Below are 22643 nucleotides of genomic sequence, written 5' to 3'. Positions count from 1 at the left end.
TTGATGGATGGGAGGGTTGGGTGAAAAGAAAAAGAAAAATCACATTTCCGCTGTGCTACCAGCCTGGGCGAGACATTATGACATCCTCCTCCCTCACTTCCAGTACGGACCCAGCCAACCAGAAGAATCCCGTCGGTCGGCGCGAGGGCTTTCTTCGCAACCGAGACCTCTGGGCTATGCCGCAGCACATGCACATCTGCCACGTGGATTGCGAAAGCGAAAGCGATCGGATGCGTGGCAGGTGCCCTGTCCCGGGCCGCGATGGTTACGTTTACACTGCGCCATAGGCATCAAGGAAGAGTTTGCTGATAGTGGCTGTCTGTATTATTTACGCAGAATCGGGCAAATAATCCTCCTAGGCGATGCGGCCTTAATGTGTGGTGCACCGCCTGGGATACATGAATGGATTCACAGTTCAGCAAAGATTTGCAGCAGCTGTCCGAGTCTCGGCGCGAGGTCGGGCCTCTCAAAATACCCGCGTAACTCGAAAAGTCAAAAGAATTCGATGGCCGATCCAGGAACGGGATGGAGGAAAAACCGAAAAATCCCATCCGGTCGCCATCGGGAATTCAGAAAGGTGCGAGTGCAAGCGACCAGACACGGACTGACCGACGGAAACGTGGGACAAATAACTGTGCTGTATTTAGTAACAGGCCCGCATCCGCACGCACCCATTGGCTTCGCTTAACCGTTAGCGGGTCTTTTCCAGATTTCCAGATCTCCGGGACGATCCAGCTCAGCCACCGAGCCCCCCCAAGCAGAAGTGCAAATCTCGCTCTCTCTCTCTCTCTACATACGGATATATCATCAGCATAATACGACGCTGGGCTGCAATAGTTGATGGGCACTTCACAGCTGAAGGCGGTGACGCGGGGCGACGTGACTGTGCTCGTACTTCTGGCCTTCTTCAGCTGTTCTTGGCATCGCGCGTGGCAACGACGCGGAAGACAAATGAACTGCTTTGATATCCCAGATCAGCCGCCTACCTAGAGGCGGTCTGAAGTGGCGGAGATGGCTCCGATACAAATGCCGGATGTGGTGGTGAGCCAGTAATCACTTCAACACTCTCGATGGGCGTGTTATGAATCCCCGAGTTATTGCCCGCCTTCCGCCAGCCACCAGCGCTGACAAATGCACGACTAACCACCATCTAAGCCGGACTTTGCTCATCATGTCTCTGTATCCCTCCAGGTCATACCTAATGACAAAGATGTGCACATACTGTAAACGGCAATAGAGTAGTCATGCCGTCATGGATTGCGGCTTATGCCATTCCTTACGCGTACGTGTATCCGGAGCGGCGGAGGATGTTGGTGCGCAGCTCTCGGGCTCGCAACCGTGATCATGCATGTGTGTAGCAGCTCTGCATATGCGAAGGTCGTCTACTGCGTAGGTATGCTCCGGTAGGGCAGGGAGGGCGTGTGCCACCTCCTTCGCTCCGTCGAAGCGCGGGATCGGAGTTTAGAACAAACGCGACATGGCGAACTACACTGCCGTCGGGGACTGCCACAATGTGTGCAATGGTTCGGATAGTGCTACCCGAGCGGCTGCTCACGACGGACAAGTTAAGAGAGAGAGAGAGAGGGTGTGGGAGAGAGAAAACCGATTGACAAGCGTGGCTTTTTTCCTGCAGGTAAGCCAAGCTACGGCGGCAGCTGTGTTTCGGAGAACCCGCCACGTCTATGCAGCTAGCTATACCAGATAGGAAAGAATAAGGATCAATCATCTTCACTCGAATGCAACGTGCCATTAACGCCGAGATATGTCTGGTTTCTTTTCTTCTCCCGTTCCCTCGAGTGAGGCTCCGACCGGTCGCTCAGCTTCAGCCCTACGACGCAAGGCGAGCTGGAAGCGGGTAAGACCACACCATACGAGCGCGAGGTCGGCTCTGCGTATTCCCACAACGTCCCAATTGATTGACTGATTACTCATGCACGGCGCTGGATATCGGGTTACGAGAGCTCCCTCCGGGCGGCGCTTAGGAATTTCCACCATGGAATTATGCGATGCTGACAGATGCGGACGTTATGCAGTCACTGTCGCATGGAACGGGGAATGGGAAGGGCGCGCGCGCGTGGGCAAACAAACATGCCTCCTTCATTCACCCTGAAAATTTGAAATGCGGTGGCCTATTCCTGTTCCTGGCCTGACATGCATTGCTCAGCTTTCCCCGGATTGATGGCCAGATGATTCACGACGGGCTGTGTCAGCAGACAGATGACTGGTTTGGAGCGACTGGACCCTTGCTAAATCCCCAATACCCACGATAGCTTACATAGCAGTCAATGCAAATACATAGATAGCCGCCGGTCCAGCCCTGTGGCTATTGGTACGCTAGTGCGCGTACAGTCCAACCAGGCAGGATACCATCGGATATGCATTCCGGAAGGAGAGATGCATACATGCAGGTTTTCTATTTTGCCTCGGTATAGAGTCATAACCCAAAAACCTTGCTCTCCCTAGCCGAGCGTGTTGACTCTTCGGTACTCGACCGACTATGCCGTGGTTCTACCGCGCACCGCGGAGATCTATCGCATGGAACCTTGCGCAGAGAGCGGCCGAGACGATTGTGGCGCACTGCGCCCATCTCCCAGCAAGACGTGGCATTCGCGTGTGTGGCTTGCATGGATACATATGTATGGCCGCGTGGGGTCATGTGGCAGTGCATTGTGGAGGGAGAACAAGGAGATCGAAAGCGAACCCGACAGGTTGACAAGTCACCAAACTTGTACCTGGTAGAGAGATCTGGGTGACACGTTCGAACGTTAATGTCGAATGGGCAATTGATCCGCAGGCTGTCCCGGAAAAGATTCGGGAAGGTTCTTAGCGCATCACTTTGTTGGGTTCTCAAGAGGGTCGGGGCCCTCCGGCATGTCGGGAACACGAGGGCCTGGTCGCTTTTCTCAAGATGCCCATGCTCGTATGCAGGAAGAGGCACGGAGGATATGCAGACCGAAGAGTTTTCTTTCCCTACCTTTCGTTCAATGGGCATCGGGTACACAGCCTGCCCCTTCATTGGGCAATTGGGCAATTGGTCAGCTGTCAACAAATCCTCTTTCAACTTCGCTTTCGCTTGTCGGGCTTAAGGCGTGCCCTTGGCATTGGCAGTGTCCTTGTTTCTTTACTTAGATAATCAATCAACTGAAAGAAACGGGGCAGCGGGGAGTACTATGACTGACAGACTGACGCATAGAGAAATAGCCGGGGAGATGAACCGGTCACGCGGTTATGGGCCATGGCCTTTACTACAACAGCGAGACAGTGGTCCGGTATACCATAGTCGCAGATGGGCCATGAGCGTTCGATTACCCAAGCAATCCCAAGCAATCCAAGCAGGCCGTTCTGTTTCTTCCCTAAGGCCGCCGACGGAAACGGATGGTGGAGAGCGGCATGATACAATTGATTGATTGGATGATTGTGGGCTGGTGGTGGTGGGTGGTGGGGGATGCCGCAGTACCCATCGAGCTAGACGGTAGAGGTAGCTTGTACGTCGAGAGGGAGCTACGTAGCCTTCACTGGTCTAGCCCAGAGATCCCTGCAAGCAGCTACGTCACGCAGCAGCCACATTTATGTGAGTGTGTGTGTGTGCGATGGAGAGAGTGAAAGAGTTGTGCAACGTTTAATCAACAAATTCGGCATTCTGATGGGAAGAAGATACATAGAGAGAGATGCATATAAATGATCAACAATCTTGGGTCATATGCTATACGGCTTCAGGCAGCATTACTGCATCGAGCAAGCCATCATCACTGCCTGCCTGCCTACCAGCACTCGGCCGGAACAAACGCCGCGACGACTGCTAACTACCACTACTAGACTAACGGCATAACCCCGACGAAACTCTGCTGGCGTGGACAGGACAAAGAAAAAGAGTCATCAAGGAGCGGCTTGGGCGAACCACATGACCTCAGGACCCTCAAAGGGAATACGTACCGATCCTTGGACTCCTTGGACTGCTTGGACCTGACGTTGAGGAGGATACAAGTACCCACTCGAGCCCGTACCACCCCGATCGGCTTTTTATCTCGAGGGTCCCTTTCTTTTTCCTGGCAAGACAAGGGAGTCCCTGCTCGCCTACCCACCCACTACGCAAAAGTACCGCGGTACTTGGCCTATCGAGCTGCCTCCAAGATCCACGACCAAGACCCTTTTTATAAAAAGAGAATCGCCACGCCACTTACACACACTTACACACCTCAGCTCCTACTACTTACTACTTACTCCTAACCATTCTATCTATTACCCCCACACCCAAAACCACATCTACATCTCTGCTAGACCTCAGATCTGCTTACCATATATTCGAGAGCATTCCCTCCACAATGATGCTTGCTCATCCACGCTACACGCCTTCGAGAACACCCCATTTACACAACACCAACCAGCAGACGTCCTACAACTTTGACGACTCGGCACATTACACAAACAACTTTGGAGGCCTGCCTGCCCGTGGCAACTACAACTATAACAAGCTGAACAAGGTCGCCTCATTGACATCCGAGTCGCTCGAGGCCGCAGCCAACAACACCAACAACCTAAACCAAGTACCCGACCTCATGCCTTCCGAGCCAGCCTGGATGCTCCAGGCCCAGCAGACGCCTCGTGCTGCCCGCCGGTTAGGACACCAGCGCGAATCGTCCCTGTCGTCTCTGGGATCCAATGGACCTGCGTCGCCCTTCAACGCCACCCTCTCCAACCCCCAGATCGCCGTGGCCGATTCGACCAGCGATGGCTTCCACGACCTCGACAGCAATTACGCATATCAGATGGGCGGCAAGGCCATGAACCTCAACGATTCGTACTACAACGCCCTCCAGCAGTCGTTTGGCAACCACAACGCCACACTGGTCTCGGATGGCCTGCCGAACCTGTCACAGCCCCAACCTCAGCAAGCCCGGAACCGCCTTCTACCGGCTGCAGACCTGTCCTCGATTGGATCTAATACGAGATCGACTGCTCAGTCCGTGGCGAGTTCGGGTTCGACGGTAGGCGGTGACTCACCCGCCACGCCATTGTACCATGAGCCCGAGGATCAGAACACGCGGAGGCGAACTAATGGTGAGACTACCTCGGAACTCCCGCTTACCCTTCAATATTTCCTTGACGACCTTGACCTCAGCTTTGACCTCAACCTCAGTCAAAACCCTACTTTCTTCGGAAATGATGAAGACAACATTTACTTACAAGATTTCTCGGACATTTTAGCCAACCCAAGTGCGCCCAAGCTTGACCGTACTATGACGGATATTTACAGTGACGAACTGTACAGTCCCAGCTTCACCATCACGTCAGCGTCTCCTGCGAACCAAAGCCAACTGGCCATGTCGCCTAGCAACGATCTGTTCGCGCAGAGACTTCAGGCTGCCAACAGCCAGCACCTGAGTGCCACTCAGTCACCTACCTCGTCCTCTTCGCACTCACCATTCCGACATGGCTCGCCTTTGGCGCCTGTCTTCAATGATTTTGCGCAAACCCCAAGCAACAGCAGCAGCAGCAGCAACAGAAGCAGCAGCAGCAGCAGGTAGAACAGATGCGACTCAACTCGGCGCAGCAGGTGCGCGAGAAGAGGAAGCAGGAGCAAGACGCAAAGGCCCTACAGCAGCATATGGCGCGCAACGCTTTGAGCCAACACCAAGGGACGCCCAGCACCATCTCACCCAAGGATGCTATGCTTGAGTTCAATGAGACGGACGACTCGAACTTCCCGTTGTTCCCTCCTCAGGAGACCAACCATTTCCAGTTGGATCAATTGACCAAGCCGGTCCAGCAGCAGCAAAGCCACGCCTTCTCCACGGCCCCTGAGACACCTCTGCAAAGCGCATTCAACTTCAGCATGCCCACCAGCATCCAGGTGCCCCAGCAGTACCCTTTCATCTCTCGGCCGAACCAGCAGCAGGCTACACCATCTGTTTCTACTTTCTCAAGAATGAGCTCCGCCGACAGCAACGGATCCGACATGACTGATATGTCGATGCCGCAAAGACCGGCCAAGACCACGGCTGATGGCGGTACTTACACATGTACGTATCACGGCTGCACACTTCGCTTCGAGACGCCGGCGCTGCTGCAAAAGCACAAGCGCGAGGGACACCGACAAGCGAATACGCTACACACGGCCCGCGCGGTTTCTGCGACAGTGTCGTCCCCCGGCATGGCCGACACTTTGCTCGGTAGCCAGGCGGGACCCCACCGCTGCGACCGGATCAACCCCAGCACAGGCAAGCCTTGCGCTACGGTGTTCTCGCGCCCTTACGATCTTACGAGACATGAGGATACGATTCACAATGCACGCAAGCAAAAGGTGCGTTGCAACCTCTGCACGGAGGAGAAGACGTTCAGCCGCGCGGACGCTCTCACCAGACATTACCGGGTCTGCCACCCCGACGTGGAATTCCCGGGGAAGCATCGCCGTCGCGGCGGATCGGCCTTGTGAATTTAGAATGCGGAGAGGCCATGAAACGCTATTGGCTATCAATGGCAGCTTCTGGAGCGTTCCAACGATGGCTTTGGGCCAGAAGCTGGAAGAAAGTGGAGCTTTGGAGCTCCGATGAGCTTTTTCTCTTTTTTTCTGGAGAAGTACAGAAGACCCTGATTATCTGGCCCAACGTCAATATGCAGGGTCTTGCTGCAGGGCGTTCCAGCGCCTAGCCAGAACAGGAGACGATCGGCGCCAAGCACGGGCTTTCATCACCATTGGAACCTTAGGGGGAACCTCTGGAAGCTTGGATTCCCGTTGGAGGTGCTGAGCTGCAAGCCATGACGTCAAACCCCCCCCCCAGGGCCTGAATCGAAGTGCGAGACAGCATCACCACCTACATCATAGGCGACGGCATTGCTTCATGGCTCGTCTCATTGACCCGTGCCCGTTTCCATTTCGGGACCACTTCCCATGGCCCCCGACGCTGGCCCTGACGCAACATGATGTTGTACCAGCGTCATGGAAAACTTGTCTCTCGTCTATTGCAGTCTTGCTGGCTTATCACCCGACCACCTAATCTGCCGCTTTGTTGGGGTGCGCCGTAGCGACCGCACCACCCCCATCATCATCATCAATCATCATCATCATCATCATGCACCGTTTCGACAATGGTTCATTTATTGTTTTTTTTATCCATTTAGACAGGCAAGCTGTTTCATCACTTTTAGCGGGCGTTACCTGGGGAAGTCCCCTGAAGACGACACTTTTTGGGGCTATGTCATACTTGGACATCGGCTTTTGAATATAGACATGGGTACCAAGACGGTTTACGACAGCGACTGCTGAATTTTTACGGCGCGTCAAAAAGAAAAATACCTTCGTGCACTTAATGCCTCTTTCGCGCGGGTTTCTTTTTCATTCTCTCCTGTATATTTTATTTATGTATCACGATGTATAACTCACCATACTATATTATGACGACGGGGCTTTCCGACAGCGGGAATGTACGATACGGATCACCTGGCACTTTAAAACTTGGGGGAAATATGGCGTGGAATCATGACTAATGACCTGATCAAAAAAATAAAAACCGCTTCCATGTACGATGATGGGATGTTCACATCTTTCAGCTGGCCGATTGAGATGGTGACGGAGGAGAATATACCAAGTAGCTTACCCTTAGATGATGAATTGGTTGGAGCGAAACAGCTCACATCGTACTATGTGCAAGCCATCCGTTGACATCACCTGCACCACCCACATGGTGTGTGCATAAAACATAAAACGGCAAATGCAGATTCTCAGCAACATTGCAGATGGTTGTGGGATGAATGTACTCGCTACATGACACGGCCAATGCAGCAAGTAGTGCCTACCGACCGGTCTCCCGGCTTTCTCCTCCCCCATCGAGCCAGCCAGCCCTGAATGCTAATGCTAAATGCCAACACCTGCGGCGATGCGATGGCCAGGAATCGACAGCGTCTTGCCCATCACTGCAGGCAGGCCCCATCCCATATTTTTTGGCGGAGCTTGCGTCCCCGAAAAAGGTGTCATGGTCTGGTCTGGTCGTCGTCGTCGTCCTTTGTGTTGGTAATCTACTACTAAAACAATGGGCGGCACCTTCTGCACTAGTGCACCTATGCAATGCGTGGGAAAGAAAGCTACTACTACCAAGCCTTGCGAGCTCTCTCTCTCTCTCTCCATTCTCTCTGCGTATCCTTGCCGGATCGGGACAGCTTCGTCGCTCTTTTGCTGCTTCGGCTTCAGGTAGGGGAGGTGGGTGGTGCAGCGGGGGGGACCCCGGCCCTAGCTATGTACTGCTATCATCATTCTTTTCCTACGGGCGTACAAGGCGATTCGCTGGAGGGGGCAGGGGACGTGTGTCACCATGCATAAAAAAAGAACGGTAGTTTCGAACAAAATCTCACTTTCGACTTATTGGCCCTGTATCGTATCTGCCACCTGCGTATTTCTTTAGGAGGGGGGAGGGGGAGGGTGGGCTTTTGCCGATCCCTTCCTCGGTCGTCGAAGGGTCCAACATGGGGGGGTAAACTTGAATAGTCGAGCTTATACTCATCATAGTCGTATGGAATAGGTGCGTGCAATGGAAACCCAGCCAACCCAACACCGACCAACCGAGGCATGCAGCAACCATAATAAATGAAATCTAGTCGTACCCTACCACTACCTGTAGACAGGTTTTTTTTCTTTCCCCGGCTTCTGCCCGGCCTTTGGAATCAATCCCATGAGGGCGGACGGACGGACTAGCACTAGTTGGGTAGTAAGAGTGATGCAACCTCGCAGCGAATCTGTACACCAACCTATCAACGATGTGTATACGGGACATGCTGCCTTTCTCTCTCTCTCTGCCCGGTTTTCCTTGTATCCGGCCGGCCGTCATCTATCTGGTATTCGGGGATAGACCGGGAACGAAGAGGAAGGAGAACGACGATTATAGAAACAAGCCACACACTATCTGTGTATCTACTTGCTACCATCAGCCACGCAATGATCTGCCGTGCCGGTAGTGCATTCATTGGTCGAGCGGTAGCCCAACTGTCTAAGCCTCACTTTCCGTTCCCCATTGAATAGCCGTGGAAGGCCATAGCTTCTTTCTTCCCCTTTTCGCCACAGCTACGAGGACTTGGAACGGAGATGCAGGAACGACAGATCTCGCTCTTTTTGCCCATAGCCTCAGCTAGCATGACATGGCTAAGTGCATGCATACATGTGTGTGTTTGTGTGTGTGTATGCGGGCATGCCTCACATGTATGCTGCGCTGCTCTTACTCGTGTGGTCTTTGCCCAAGTGTTTCCGTCGGGCTGTCTGTCTGTCTGTCCCCCATGTCCATTGGGTGGCGAAATGGAAGCCCTACGCGTACTACCTGCCACCAACTAATGCAACTTCGAACGGATGGGAATTCCATGATTCCCAAAACCCCATTCCAGGAATTCCGCCATGGGCAAAACAGGGAAATCCTGCATTGCATTCCCCATGTGTCTGTCCCCTACATACGTAAGTGCCTTGTCCTGCTTGCCCTATGATATCAATTGGCAGCCCGTACTAGTAAATCATCAGTCGACCCTTGACTCCAGAAAAAAAAGAAAAGAAAAAGTTGGCTGGCTATGCCGGGATTGATTGGACCCTTGCCAAGACCGGGAAAAGACCCTGAAGATCTTTTTTTCTCTCTTTCTCTTTCTGCGTTCCCCGAATTGCCGACGATACCCACACGCCTTTCTCCAATTCCAATCCATATCCTGATTTGATGGCTCGTCGGGGCTGCATCCGACATCTCTTGCAACTCCGGCATCCGGCTCCTGCTGCCCGGGCATTTTTTGTACACCTCAACAAAAAAGAAGCGCCGCCACCGAGGCCTCCCTCCAGCCCTGATTGGAAATTCGTTTCCACTCACCGACGCTGATACTACGTCTTGGCGTTTGCTTGATTCGTTTTGGGGGGAGATGCCTAAGGGTCTTGCAGCACGAGGCGGAGCTGAATCTATGGCGATCCGTGAATCGGCATCAGGCGCACATGGGCATCTCGGGGATGCCGCCCTGGCCAAGCATGCCCTGGCGTTCATTTCTCCAGTGACAGCAGCGCCGCTGCCGCCGCCGTCCTTCAGCGACTGGCGTCGGGCTCCCCGTGACATCGGCGTGAGTAATGCTCGTGCAGGCATTCATGGCCCAGTACCTACTGCCATGGCGTCCAGTCCGGGGCTGTAAACGGGGCGGTGATAGTCGGGAAAGCTTGGGGGCGATAGGAGGAAACGACCCGTCAGCGCGCCAGAGTGGCGGTTGCACTGCAATCGTCTGCCGCCCGGCGCGTTGCCGGGCTCATCCTTGCTCCAGGGAATGGAAGCCGATGTCGACGCACACAGCTGGTACTGTGGACGGTGGAAGATTTTGTTATACCACTGGATATCGAGAGCTGGCTACTGCAGAACGAATGCAGGAATATACATTGTGGGACTATAGAATAGAGATGGAGAATACAAGACGATCAGCTTATTCACCCCGACCAGTCCGTTATCCGGGTATCGTAACAATCACTTCTCCGTATGAGTGACATGCGTTTCATGTTCGTGTGCCTGCCCTCAGCCCTACCTTGCTCGGCTGCGTGCTTGTCCTCCCAAATCCTCCACTCTTTCTTACCCAACAATGCCGCCATGGTTCGTAAGGCTTTGCCATTGGAGACGGGTCCGGAGAAGAAGAAGTTGTTAACGCACGTAAAGACCACCAGCGTGTTATGGTACCCAACGTGTGGTAGTAAATGATTATATCTTAAGGTCAACCAAGCATCACCTCTATTAGCTTGCAGTATAAGTCTCCGCTACAGCTAAAGAGGCTGAAATTGCCGCACCCATACGATATTGAAATTGTACGTCTCGATGGAGACACCCAGAGGGAGAGGGAAAAGTTCCCGTCGATGATTTTCAGTCTGCTGGGAGCCTCCGGATGTGACTGGATCGGGTGCGACCCAGACACAAGGGACAGCGAAGACGAGATAATCGAGTGGAGTGTAATAACTGGCAATCAAACAACCCTGGGATAGCTGCTATGTCATTTGGACGTATAATTATGCGGAGCAATCAAGTTGCAAAAGACTGTTATTCCTCCAGCCCAAGAATCTTATTCACGCATGTCCATGGTAAGTTCTGTCATAATGCAATGCAATACCCTCGGTATTCGAAAGAGTTGAATCTATCTCTAGCTATGTAACCCGCCTGCCCGCTCTCTAAGACTCGCCGTCCAGCACGGCATTACGGACATCCTTAAAAAGGGGCGTAATGCCCGTCCAAAGTTGGAACTGGAGACGTTGTCAGTCAGCATAATCGATTCGTGAAATAAAAGACCCCTAAAAAACGACTTACCTGGTAGTAACCCTGCGAGCAAAGGACCTCGAGGCCGGGAATCGTTTTCCAGCCCTTAGCCAGCTGCATCAGGGGCGTCACCCGCGGCTTGTAGGCCATGTCGAGGAGGACGTGGTCCGAGTTGGGCGCGTCCTTCTCGGGCGTGCGACCCAAGACCTCCTTGATCATCGGCTCGATGCTAGGATCGATGGGCCTGTCGGCTGGGATGGTACTAATGATCACAGCTGGCAGGGCCTCGACTTGGCTCGCGTCCTTGGGGCTCTGGAGGCTGTACTCGGCCGGGAACGACGAACGGAGTCCTTCCGCCACCTCGGTGTTGCGCGCCACGAGGTAGATGGGGCTGTAGCCGAGCGAGTGCAGCGCGAACACGGCGGCCCTGGTCGTGCCTCCGGACCCGACGACCATGGCGCTGGACGGCTTGGACTTGTCCTTGATCCCCACCTCGGCATCACGGAGCGTATAGGCGATGCCCATCCAGTCCGTATTGGTGCCCACGAGTCGGACACCTCCCTTCCCGTCGGCGGAAGGTCCTGGCACGATCGTGTTGATGGCGCCGATGGTCTTGGCCGAGTCGGTGATGTCGTCCAACAGCTTCATCATGTCCAGCTTCAGGGGGATCGTGACCGAAGCTCCACCGAAATCGGGCGAGCGAATGATATCTTGTACCGATGCGGCGTCGTCCGTTTCATGCAGCTGATACGTGTGCGGAAGTCCCGTCTTGTTGAACAGCGCGTTGTGGAGTGCCGGCGACCGCGAGGCCGCGATGGGCTTCCCGAATAAGTAGAACTTTTTAGCCTCAATGTCGCCGTGGAGCGCCAGTCCGGCCCGGATCTCGGCTGCTGAGAGCTGGCCTGGGGCGGCCTTGAAAGGCAGGTCGGGGGTGGGACACGGGCGTCAGGAAACCATTCTCAATGCGTGATGGTTTTCCGGCTGCTCCCATGTTGAGGGCAATCATGGGCGTGTTGTACGCAGCCAGCATGTTCTGTCGGAACTTGTCGCATGCATAGTTGTCTTCCTTCGTCTTAGCGAAACCTATCAGCTTGACGACGTCGCCATACTGCAATGCTTTGTTGTACCATGCTTGGAAGCCTCCGTTCTTCCAGGAGAGCTTTCCCTCGGGATCGTGGTGGGACGCGATGATGCGTGTGAGCCCCTTCGATTGTGTAATGGTCTCGAGTGTCTCCGGAGATAACGTCATTTCGACATCGAGGTATTCGACGCCGGCACGCATGGCTGCCTGGTAGATTGGCAGGAGCTCATCCTCTGATTCGTAGGTAAAGCGGCCTCCTTGCGACTTGGAGCGCAATGTGAAGACAATAGGGACCTTAGCATGCGAACGCAGCAGAGCTACCTGCGAAGTAATCGACTCGGAGGACAAATCTTCCAGCAAATCCGCACGAAGCTCGACCGCATCGGAACCGACTACGACGCTAGGAATAATATCCTTCGCACTCAGTACGTTCGGCACCGTCAGCGACACGAAGAAGGAATGCCGCTTCCGCTTGACCTTCTCAAAGTGCTTGCTCTGTCCGCAGATGAGCGACACGAAGCTCTTGAAGTCTTCTGGTGCCTCTCCGGTGCCATTCATGTGTGGGCTCGAGTATTCGTAGTTGCTGCACTCCTCGAAGAACGGCTTGCGGCGCTCGTATACTTCCCGGATTTGGTCCGTGTATGCAGGGCGTGTCTTGTCCTGCATCAGATATTGGATCATATTCTCAATGTTTCTGTTGATGAGGAGTACGATGCCGCCGTTGCGGCGATACTCAATGAGCAGCTCTCGCGCCGCGGGAATCTCCACAATGCCACCACCGCACGAGAAGATATGCCCCTGGGCTTGGTTCTTTATGACGTCCTTTAGGAGGGCAAGTTCGTCCTGCCTGAATCCCTCCCAGCCGCGACCACTCTCATTGATGATTTGTGGAATGGTCATCCCTGATCTGCGTTCGAGTTCGTCATCCAGGTCGGTGAAAGAGCGGTTAAGAATCCTGCCCATCCAACGACCTGCGGTGGTCTTACCAGCTCCGCGCATGCCAATGATGAAGACAGATGGCCCTGCGGCGGGCTTCTTTGCCGCCTCGTGCTCGGGCTCTGCGTCGACGCCGGCCAGGCTCACCTTGAAGGATTGCGCGAGCACATCCCACCAGCCTGGCCATGTCTTGCCCGTGCACTCACGCTCTAGGATTGTGACAGGGTTGGGCGACAATACAGAAAGAACGCTGAAGCTCATCGCCACACGGTGGTCATCGTAGCAGAAAACGTTACCAGCCGGTTCGGTGAGCTCTTGGTACTTCTTACCCGTGATCTCGATGCCATCATCCAGCTCGCCGCTCGTTACGCCAAACTTGGCCAATTGGGTTCGCATGGCGGCAATGCGGTTGCACTCCTTGACTCGCTGATTGGCAATCCCGGTGATTCTAGTAGTGCCCGAGGCGACGGCAGCCAGGACGGAGGCTGTCAGGAAAGCGTCTGTCATAGGTTCCATGTCGACGTGGTTGAGCCCCTTGAGGGAACCAGGCTCAGGGCCGGTGACTGTGGTGGTGTAGTCGGTCTGTTCAACAGTGCATCCCATGGGGCGAAGCACATCAACTGCGAAACGGGCATCTCCCTGTAGCGATTTAGAGCCAATGTTGGGGATAGTGCAAGTTGTGCCGGTGATGGCCGCTACGGCTAGCGGGTAAGTGGCGGAGCTAGCATCGCTCTCCACGACATACTCGTCGGGGTTCTGGTACACACCCTGAGGGATGTGATAGGTATGCTCCTCTGTATCTGATCGGACGACGGTGATGCCAAAGGTCTTCATCATAGCAGTTGTCATGTCGATGTAGGGTTGCGAAATAGGCTTGCCGCCGACCAATTTCAGGGTGACGGGGTTCTTGGCGTAGGGGGCGCACATGAGAATGGACGAGACATACTGAGATGACACAGTAGCAGCTAGCTCGATGACGCCGCCATTGAAACCATTGGCAGCGTTGACTTGAACGGGTAGAGACTTCTCCTGGCCAAGATACTTGATCTCGACGCCGTTGGTGCGAAGTGCGTCGACAAGCGGCCCAATGGGTCTTACCTTCATTCTGGCGTTTCCAGTCAATACAGTGGAGGTCGCCTTGGCAGGAGCGCAAAGCGCAACGACAGTCGTGAGGAATCGGGAGGCAGTACCAGCGTTTCCCAGGTATAGGGGCTCCTCGCTGGCTTGGAGCTGGCCACCCTTGCCAGACACTACCAAGACCTCGCCGGCATCCTCCCACGTGTAGGTAGCACCGTTGAGCTGGCCGATGGCATTGAGCATAAACTCGGTGTCGTCCGAATGGAGCAGGTTCTTTACGCGGCAGGTACCCTTTCCAAGAGCAGCCAGAACAAGGGCTCGGTTAGAGACACTCTTGGATCCAGGCGGGGCAACATTGACCGAAAGACCCTTGGGGACGCCCGGTTGAACACGGGTAGCAGGAGACAGCACCACTCGGATGGCGCTATCATCCACCACGGTAGCCTTGGGCTCGTAGGTCTTGCCAATGGCGGACAGCATAACAATCTTCTTCTTCTTTCCCTCGTTCTTCTTGTCCACTGCCATCTTCTGAAGAAGCACATCAACGGGACAGCGCTTGCCGGCGGTCAGTTTGATGACGCGCTTGTCGTGGAGCGAAGTAGGGAGGTCGTAGCTGGCGATGCACTTAACAAGGCGCGCAACAGCCCCTGGGCGCATGATTCCCAGGTAACGGGCCAGCTCGGCCTCCTTTACCATACCAATGGCCACAGCCTCACCGTGGAGGACCTGAGGAGTCAGAATGGCCTCGTAGGCATGGCCGATAGAGTGACCAAAGTTCAGCAGGTTTCGCAGACCTCCCTCGGTCTCGTCCTGGGAGACGACCTCGGCCTTGGTGCGGGCGGATGCGAGGACAATGCGCTTCAGAGTAGCCTTAATGGGGTTGATCCTCTCGGACAGGTCGGCAGTCTTGGAGCGGATGGCCTCGAGGATGGTGGAGGCGTTCTCCTCGAGGAAGCAGAACTCCTTCTCGTCCCAGATGGCGGCCGTCTTGACCACTTCAGCCATGCCGTTGATGAACTCGCGGACGGGCAGAGTCTCGAGGAAGACCAAGTCGATATAGATACGACGCGGTTGCCAGAAGGCACCGATCAGGTTCTTGCCCTCGGGGACATCGATGGCCGTCTTGCCGCCAATGGAGGAATCCACCATGGCCAGCAGCGAGGTGGGCACCTGGACGAAGGGGACGCCGCGCATGAAGGTGGCGGCCACAAAGCCAATCATGTCGCCAATGACGCCGCCGCCGAGGGCGATGATGACGGTGTCTCGGGTGCATTCGTTCTGCAGCAGCCAGCTCTCGATCTCGGCCTTGGTGTCGCGGCTCTTGGAGGTCTCGCCCGGCGGGATGGTGTAGGTGAGCAAGCGCGGGGCGGCCGGGAGGTCGGCGGCGGCGATGGCCTTGGCGAAGGCATCGCGGAAGACGGGGACGTATCGCTCCTCCAGGTTAGTGTCGGTGATGAGGACGTAGGTGGAGGACTTGACGTTGGCGAGCAGGTCAGCGGCGACGTAGTTACGCCAGAGGCCGTGGTCGACGATGATGGACTCGCTTCCCAGGATGGAGATGCGCGTGGGGCCCTCCATGCCGGCTGCGTGTGTGTGCTCGGCGGGAGCAACGAAGAAGGGATATCAGTCGGTGGTGGCTGCGGAGCCTCTCGTCGATCTATAGTAGCATGGGCACCACCAGCACGTCGTTTCGTTCAGCTTCTGTCGCGTCGTAGGGTGGATGGAGCTGGTGATATGTGGTTAGTGAGTCACGCACAGGGTGAGTAAATGGAAGAGACGCTCGTGCCCTACCCGCGAGCTTAGTCGACTGGCAAGAGCGGTGGGAAGGTGGGATGGGATGTAAAGATGTGGAATGTGGGGTGAGGAAGTGACGATTTGCTGACGCCCGATTGCTCCGGACTGCGGTGAAGAACTACGAGGATATACACACGTACACATGCAATTGATAGACTCCGAAAGGGCAAGTTTTACTCACTTCTAAGCACGATTTCACCTGTTTTGCAGCATCAATGGGTCCAGACTCATTCAGCGTACTCAATTGAAAGCTCGCATTGCGGTGCAGCAGGTGTTAGTCAAGCTGTGGTGGGCTGTGCCGTTCATCGGACCTAGTTTTTTTTCCCTTTCTGAGGGAGCACGTTCTCGTTACGCGGTGCGGGATGGATTGATGGGCTGGGTAAATTGGTTGCAGCTGGTTCAGGGTCCACAGGCAGGTACATGGCACAGAACCCAAGGCAAAGTACCTGATCAGACACGGGCACAGACATTCGCGGGAGGTACAAACGTAGGCGAGTGCTACCTGCCCACTGCACAGACGGGGGCGCGTTTTGCCGACAGCTGGCAGCGGCTTTGTCACCTATCGCCCCGGCGGAGCTCTGAGTGGGTGCAGCAGCGTAAACCCGAGCACCCCCCTGTGGGACGCATGCATAAATCGTAAATCCGGGCTTAATAATTCGGGGGCATATCTCCCGTAGCACGTCAGCTAGTCTTCGATGAGCAAGCAATCACTGTTGCGCGGAAGGGCGGAAGTGACGATGCAACGGAAAGATGACATATGCCCATGGACCGATATAAGGGGTCACGTATGCCTCCATAGTTCTATACGTAGCTGCTCGTACTGAATTGAATCTGTATCTCCTCGTACGCACTGTCTTACTTAGCACGTCCAATTTGATCGCGCCTTGACCCGAACAATATGGAGAAGAAGTCTACCGAGGCTGGCAATGACGCACTAGACGAGGAAGCGAGCGTGACCGACGGCGGTGTCCTCTACGAATCGCTCCACGGCGTGCAGCGACGCGACTACCAGTCTCGGCAATCTGCAGACACGGGGTCGCGTCGCCCAAGGCGGCCATCGTCCTCTTCACTCGCCCGGGTCCGTTCAAACAATGGACATGGCGTGGGGGACGACACCGATGATGCCGACGTGCCCGACGAGCATGCGGGAGTCCCTCGCGAGAAGGATTCCTTTGAAGTCGGCTTTGAGGGCGACCACGACCCTTATTGCCCACGGAACATGTCGCTTATACACAAATGGGTGATAGTCATCATTGTAGGGATGGGCAGCCTGTGCCTGTAAGTACCTGCCGCCGGCTTGTGGGGATGTGGGACAGCATGCTGCATGTCTCATCTACACCTACCGATGCTAACACAGCCGCCAGTACTTGCGTTAGTTCGATTTACACCACGACGTACGGCCAGATGAACCCGGAATTTGGCATTTCCACCATCGTCGGCACCCTGGGGTTATCCACCTTTGTTCTGGGCAGTAAGTCGTTCTTGGCACGTTAAAGCTGACCTCGACCGTGCCCCCTAGCTTACGCTTTCATGTAGTCGCACTGGGCCCCCTGTTAATGAGCCCTCTGAGCGAGTTCCTCGGCCGTCGACCTATCTATTTGGTGTCATGGTAAGCAATATGCCCCCCGACTTACACGCCGGCCCGAGCTGATTGTTGACCTGGCTCCAGGGGCATGTTCCTAATATGGCTTATACCTTCCGCTGTGGCTAAGAATGCGGCAACTATGCTTGTGGTAAGTTGTAATCCAGCAACGTTGGCTCGCAAGGCGAGAAAGGAGGGGGCAGCAAATCTGACCGTTCCTGCAGGCACGGTTTTTCAATGGGTTCGCCGGTAGCTCCTTCTTGAGCGTCGCGGGCGGAAGTGTCTCGGATCTATTCAGAAGAGATGCCATTCAAGCGCCCATGGTCATCATAGCATTGACCCCTTTCATCGGTACGTGATGTCAGGTGTAACCGATTTGCGACGTTTGTACTGACACGGGAGTCGGTAGGGCCGAGTCTGGGACCGTTGCTGGGCGGGTTCATCAATTATAATGTGAACTGGAGGTGGACGTACTATGTTGGTATCCAGACAAACCCAGCTTCACACCATTGAATGCTAACAGAGACATGACAGGTCTCCATCATCTGGGCATTCGTACTTTTTCTGGCGATTGTATTCTTTACACCTGAAACATACCGTACGTTGAAGCTCGTTCATCAATCCAGAGTTCCGTGTGGATACTGACTGGCGGTAGATCCCGTCAAATTACGGGAGAAAGCCCGGGCTCTGAGGAAGGAAACGGGAGACGAGCGCTGGAAAGCGCCGATGGAGAAGAAGGATAAGTCGGTCGCTAAGGCTGTCGGCCAATCTCTCCTACGGCCCTTCCAGTTACTGATCTGGGAGCCCATGTGCCTCTGTCTGTGCTTGTTCTCGGCGATACTCCTCGGGACCCTCTACCTCTTCTTTGGCGCATTCCACCTGATCTTCGGCGCCGTGTACGGGTTCAACCTGTGGCAGACCGGCCTGGCGTTCCTGGGCATCCTGATCGGCATGCTGGCGGCAGGGGCCACGGACCCGCTTTGGCACCGCGTCTATGCACGCCTGTTGCGAGAGAACGATGGTGTGCCCGAGCCCGAGTTCAGGCTACCCCCGGCCGTGGCAGGGTGAGTTGTTCCTTCATTCGGGTCACGCGCGTCATTATGCCCTTGGAGACCGCTGACATTGATGGCGGCAGTGCTGTGTTGGTGCCCGTCGGCCTCTTCATGTTCGCGTGGACGACTTTTCCCTGGGTGCACTGGATGGTGCCGATTGTTGGTTCCGGGATTTTCGGTATGGGGTAAGTTGAGGAACCATGTTCAAGCTGAAAGTGGGAAAAGACGTCACTAACAGAAACGGACGTGCCCTCTTAGAACACTGTTAGTCTTCACTGGCATATTCACGTTCCTGGTGGACGCCTATCCAAAATACGCGGCGTCGGCGATGGCAGCAAACGCCTTCACTCGCTGCGCGTTTGCAGCGGCTTTCCCACTGTTCGGGCTGCAGATGTATGACAGGCTGGGGTTCCAATGGGGCTCGAGTCTGATCGCATTCCTGACGGTGGCTATGATGCCGTTCCCTTACCTGTTCTTCCGCTATGGGCGACAGATCCGGAAGCACAGCAAGTATGCAACGCAAGTGGCATAGGCCACGCCAGCAGCCATGCGAGCGTGAGAAGCGTGTGCTGGAAAGGAATGGCCAAGTTGCCAGTGCGTTTACGAGCCCATGTATGTAAGGCGGCGTAAGGCGTAGTTCAGCTTAATGCTGACAGACACGCACTGATACTCGTACCAAACACGATCAAGCCCACCCCCCCACCTTGGAAGGGCATCGCATCGGAGTCGGGGGAGGATCCAGGACAATGCTAATAACCTTAATTGAATATGCATTGAACAGCGGGGGCTATGCAGGAACCGTATACATATATATGCATATATGTATGAACGACATGCTCCGTATTATCACAAGTGTTCCCCTGCTGAATGCTCTATCTAAGTCGGGCAACGATGTGGCTCGGGGAGGATGACGACGCTGGTCGACGGGGTGAATTTGCTCAATTGTCTTGGACACAGTGTCGGCGGCTTCGTCATTGGTGGTTACGGAGGCCTCAAGGCCTCTAGCTCAAAGGATGGGGGCTTGCATACGTGCCGATTGTACGAGGTAAACAGTGAGAAGGTCGCGGTCCACAAGAGAGCTGTCTCACCAATCAAGTCCGGCGCCGACCCCAAAAGGGCCCATGTGACAAGGCCTTCCTTTGGGTTGGGGGTTGGGGGTTGGGATTGGGGATGAGCGCGTCTGGGAGTATCCAGGCTGGGCAGCACAGCATTTGATAGCCGTCTATCAGAATGTATGTAGACCAAAACGCAAAGGGAGAGAGAAGGACAGAGAGGTCTAAATTTAGCCTGTTAGCCTGTGGAAAGTTGGCTGCTGAGAGCGTCGAAAGAAGACGTGACGAATGCAACCCACGCTGGCCACGAGCAGCCCCAAGCAGCCCCATCGAATTGGGGGATTGCCCACGACCGAGCCACCGCTAAGCCCTCCCGCGTATCCGTGCACGGCAGATGAGTTGCGTAGGTTGCGTAGGTTGCATACATAGCGCAGCGCCTTCTGCCCTTGATCAGCTCTTCTCCTCAGTGCCAGTTGTTTGCTGGGCGTACGGTGCTTGAAGAAATTCATTTCCTTGTCACGTCACTCTCTTTCAGCTTGCTTCCTGATTAAAAGTGTTGTTCCATTCTTGAAGAAACATGTCTTCCTAGTTCTGGCCCTCCTTTACACCGAACCGGAACGTGCCATTTGGACTCGTTTGTGATTGTTGTTTATTGACTCTGCACGCTCGTTAATCAGCGGCCTTTTCTGCTCTGCTCGTCTTGTTCATTCACCTCCCCATTCTACCGGATATTCCTCACCTATCTAACACCCTACATCTCATCGTGACTTTTTATTCGTCGTCTCTGTTGGTGCCCTGCCTGCAACACCAGGCCCTGGTCATTTGCGAAACGCAAAGGCGTTCTGCCAGAAATATAGCCGCCATCCGACTAGCTGGACTGGTACGGAGATTACCCTCGAACCGAAACGGGAAGAAATTCCCTTGCCAATACTCTCAATAGTCAAGGAACCCGGGAGACGCTGGAATAGGTAGCAATACGACATTGCACTACTTTATCGGCAGGACGAAGCAAACAAATCCGACTTTCTCACTTCGCTGTTGGCTCCTTGCATCGCAATCTCAGACGCGCTCAGCATGGCTGCCAACGACTACTACAACGACGGTTCGCGACCGTACCACGGCGCCTACGATCCTACCTCAACACACCAGGTGCCCGCCCCGGTCGCCCATCCCTCCTACTCGCACTCCGACCGCCCGTCACCAGCACCGGGAAAGCAGCAAACTGGCGCATCGCCGTTCGATACTGTCTTCGACGACCACGTCTATCCCTCCAACTCTCCGATGGGTGGCCACAGCCAGCAAAGCTTTGCGCAGGACACCAGCTACCACAGCGCCGCCCCAGGCGATGTGTCTCCAGTAGGCGACGACATTCCCTTGCGGAATCAGCCCGGCACCAATAAGTTCGGCCCGCCTGGCGGCGGCATGGCTCCTATGGACTCGAACGATCATGTCTACGACGCCGAAGGACCTCCGAGGCAAAGAGGGAAGGGGCGAGGTCGGTTGGGTTTCGGAGAAATCGGCATGATAGGCGCCAACAAGAGGAGGATCCCGTTTGTCGTCTACCTGCTCTCCATCATCCAGATAGCCGTCTTCATCGGCGAGCTGGTCAAGGCTGCCCAGCTGACGGGGTCCCCGATCCAGACGAAGCCTCAGTTCAACCCTATGATCGGGCCCTCCCAGCAGGTGCTCATCAACATGGGTTCCCGCTATGTTATCTGCATGCACAACGTACCCACCATCCAGGACTCGCCCGTTAAAATCGATTGGCCGTGTCCGAATTCCACGTCGGCCGACGTCAACGACCCTAACAACAAGTGCACTCTTTCCGACTTGTGCGGCTTTGGCGGTGTTCCCAACCCCGTACCAGGCGGCAGTCTCGACCAAACTCCGGCCCCTCATCAGTGGTGGCGCTTCATCGTACCTATTTTCATGCATGCTGGCATCATCCATATCGGCTTCAACCTACTCCTTCAACTCACCCTGGGCAAAGAGATTGAGAATGCCATTGGTTCCATCCGGTTCTTCCTGGTCTACATGAGCTCGGGCATCTTCGGGTTCATCATGGGCGGCAACTTCGCCGCTACGGGTATTTCCTCTACGGGGGCTTCGGGGGCTTTATTCGGCATCATTGCCCTTACCCTGCTGGATCTGCTTTATTCGTGGAAGGACCGCTCCAACCCCGTTAAGGAGCTCATGTGGATCGTCATCGAAATCGTCATCTCTTTTGTTCTGGGTCTCCTACCCGGTCTCGACAACTTCTCCCATATTGGAGGGTTCCTGATGGGTCTCTGCCTCGGTATCTGTGTGTTGCACTCGCCCAACGCTTTGCGGGAGAAGATTGGCGAGGATCACTTCACTGGCCCGTCCTATTCGACAGTCAATAACGGCGCTATCAGGAGCGTGGCCTTCCCTCCTTTCATGAGGAACCCGGTTGGGTTTTTCAAGGGCAGAAAGGGGCTGTGGTGGGCTTGGTGGCTTGTTCGCGCTGCTTTCCTCATCACGATTATCGTGGTGTTTGTGGTTCTTCTGAACAACTTCTACACTAGCCACAACACCTGCAGCTGGTGCAAGTATTTGAGTTGTCTTGTGAGTATTTGCCGCATATCACCCCCTGACACAATGAGCACATTACTGACAATTCCCACAGCCTATCAAGGATTGGTGCGAGATCGGCAACCCCACGATTCAGAGCACAAACGGTACAAGTCCCCACTCGCGACGGGCTTTTGAAGGACTCGACCAGGTCGCGACCCTTTTATTTTAAGTGACATGGGATAGAGAGAATTGAGGTTGCACACTTTGAATATTGTGCATGATGAACATTTCACGGCA

General features: G+C 54.9%; 5 protein-coding genes across 5 annotated transcripts; 4 read left to right on the top strand and 1 right to left on the bottom strand.

The window, feature by feature from the left end:
• Positions 1-77: 77 nt before the first annotated feature.
• On the top strand, positions 78-287 carry PG998_008825 (uncharacterized protein; the record flags this gene model as incomplete). Its single annotated transcript, XM_066875641.1, has 1 exon — positions 78-287. The coding sequence occupies one exon, from the start codon at positions 78-80 to the stop codon at positions 285-287; it is 210 nt and encodes a 69-aa protein (XP_066727797.1).
• Positions 288-4322: 4035 nt separating this feature from the next.
• On the top strand, positions 4323-6433 carry PG998_008824 (uncharacterized protein; the record flags this gene model as incomplete). The annotated part of the gene is made up of 2 exons (XM_066875640.1): positions 4323-5450; positions 5486-6433. 2 exons carry the CDS (start codon positions 4323-4325, stop codon positions 6431-6433), a joined length of 2076 nt encoding a protein of 691 aa, XP_066727796.1.
• A 4719-nt stretch (positions 6434-11152) lies between these two features.
• PG998_008823 (Pentafunctional AROM polypeptide) lies at positions 11153-15909 on the bottom strand (the record flags this gene model as incomplete). The annotated part of the gene is made up of 3 exons (XM_066875639.1): positions 11153-11224; positions 11289-12149; positions 12178-15909. The coding sequence occupies 3 exons, from the start codon at positions 15907-15909 to the stop codon at positions 11153-11155; spliced, it is 4665 nt and encodes a 1554-aa protein (XP_066727795.1).
• A 1114-nt stretch (positions 15910-17023) lies between these two features.
• PG998_008822 (uncharacterized protein) lies at positions 17024-19291 on the top strand (the record flags this gene model as incomplete). The annotated part of the gene is made up of 10 exons (XM_066875638.1): positions 17024-17403; positions 17490-17596; positions 17662-17734; positions 17795-17858; positions 17932-18058; positions 18117-18184; positions 18242-18305; positions 18363-18771; positions 18843-18944; positions 19018-19291. The coding sequence occupies 10 exons, from the start codon at positions 17024-17026 to the stop codon at positions 19289-19291; spliced, it is 1668 nt and encodes a 555-aa protein (XP_066727794.1).
• Positions 19292-20885: 1594 nt separating this feature from the next.
• On the top strand, positions 20886-22575 carry PG998_008821 (rhomboid protein; the record flags this gene model as incomplete). The annotated part of the gene is made up of 2 exons (XM_066875637.1): positions 20886-22397; positions 22459-22575. The coding sequence occupies 2 exons, from the start codon at positions 20886-20888 to the stop codon at positions 22573-22575; spliced, it is 1629 nt and encodes a 542-aa protein (XP_066727793.1).
• Positions 22576-22643: the final 68 nt, after the last annotated feature.

The sequence above is a fragment of the Apiospora kogelbergensis genome (assembly GCF_038363985.1).
Source record: "Apiospora kogelbergensis strain CBS 113332 chromosome Unknown utg000006l_segment0_segment0, whole genome shotgun sequence".
NCBI lineage: Eukaryota > Fungi > Ascomycota > Sordariomycetes > Amphisphaeriales > Apiosporaceae > Apiospora > Apiospora kogelbergensis.
Note: the sequence above shows the minus strand (reverse complement) of the source record. Positions and strands in the feature narration are given on the sequence as shown.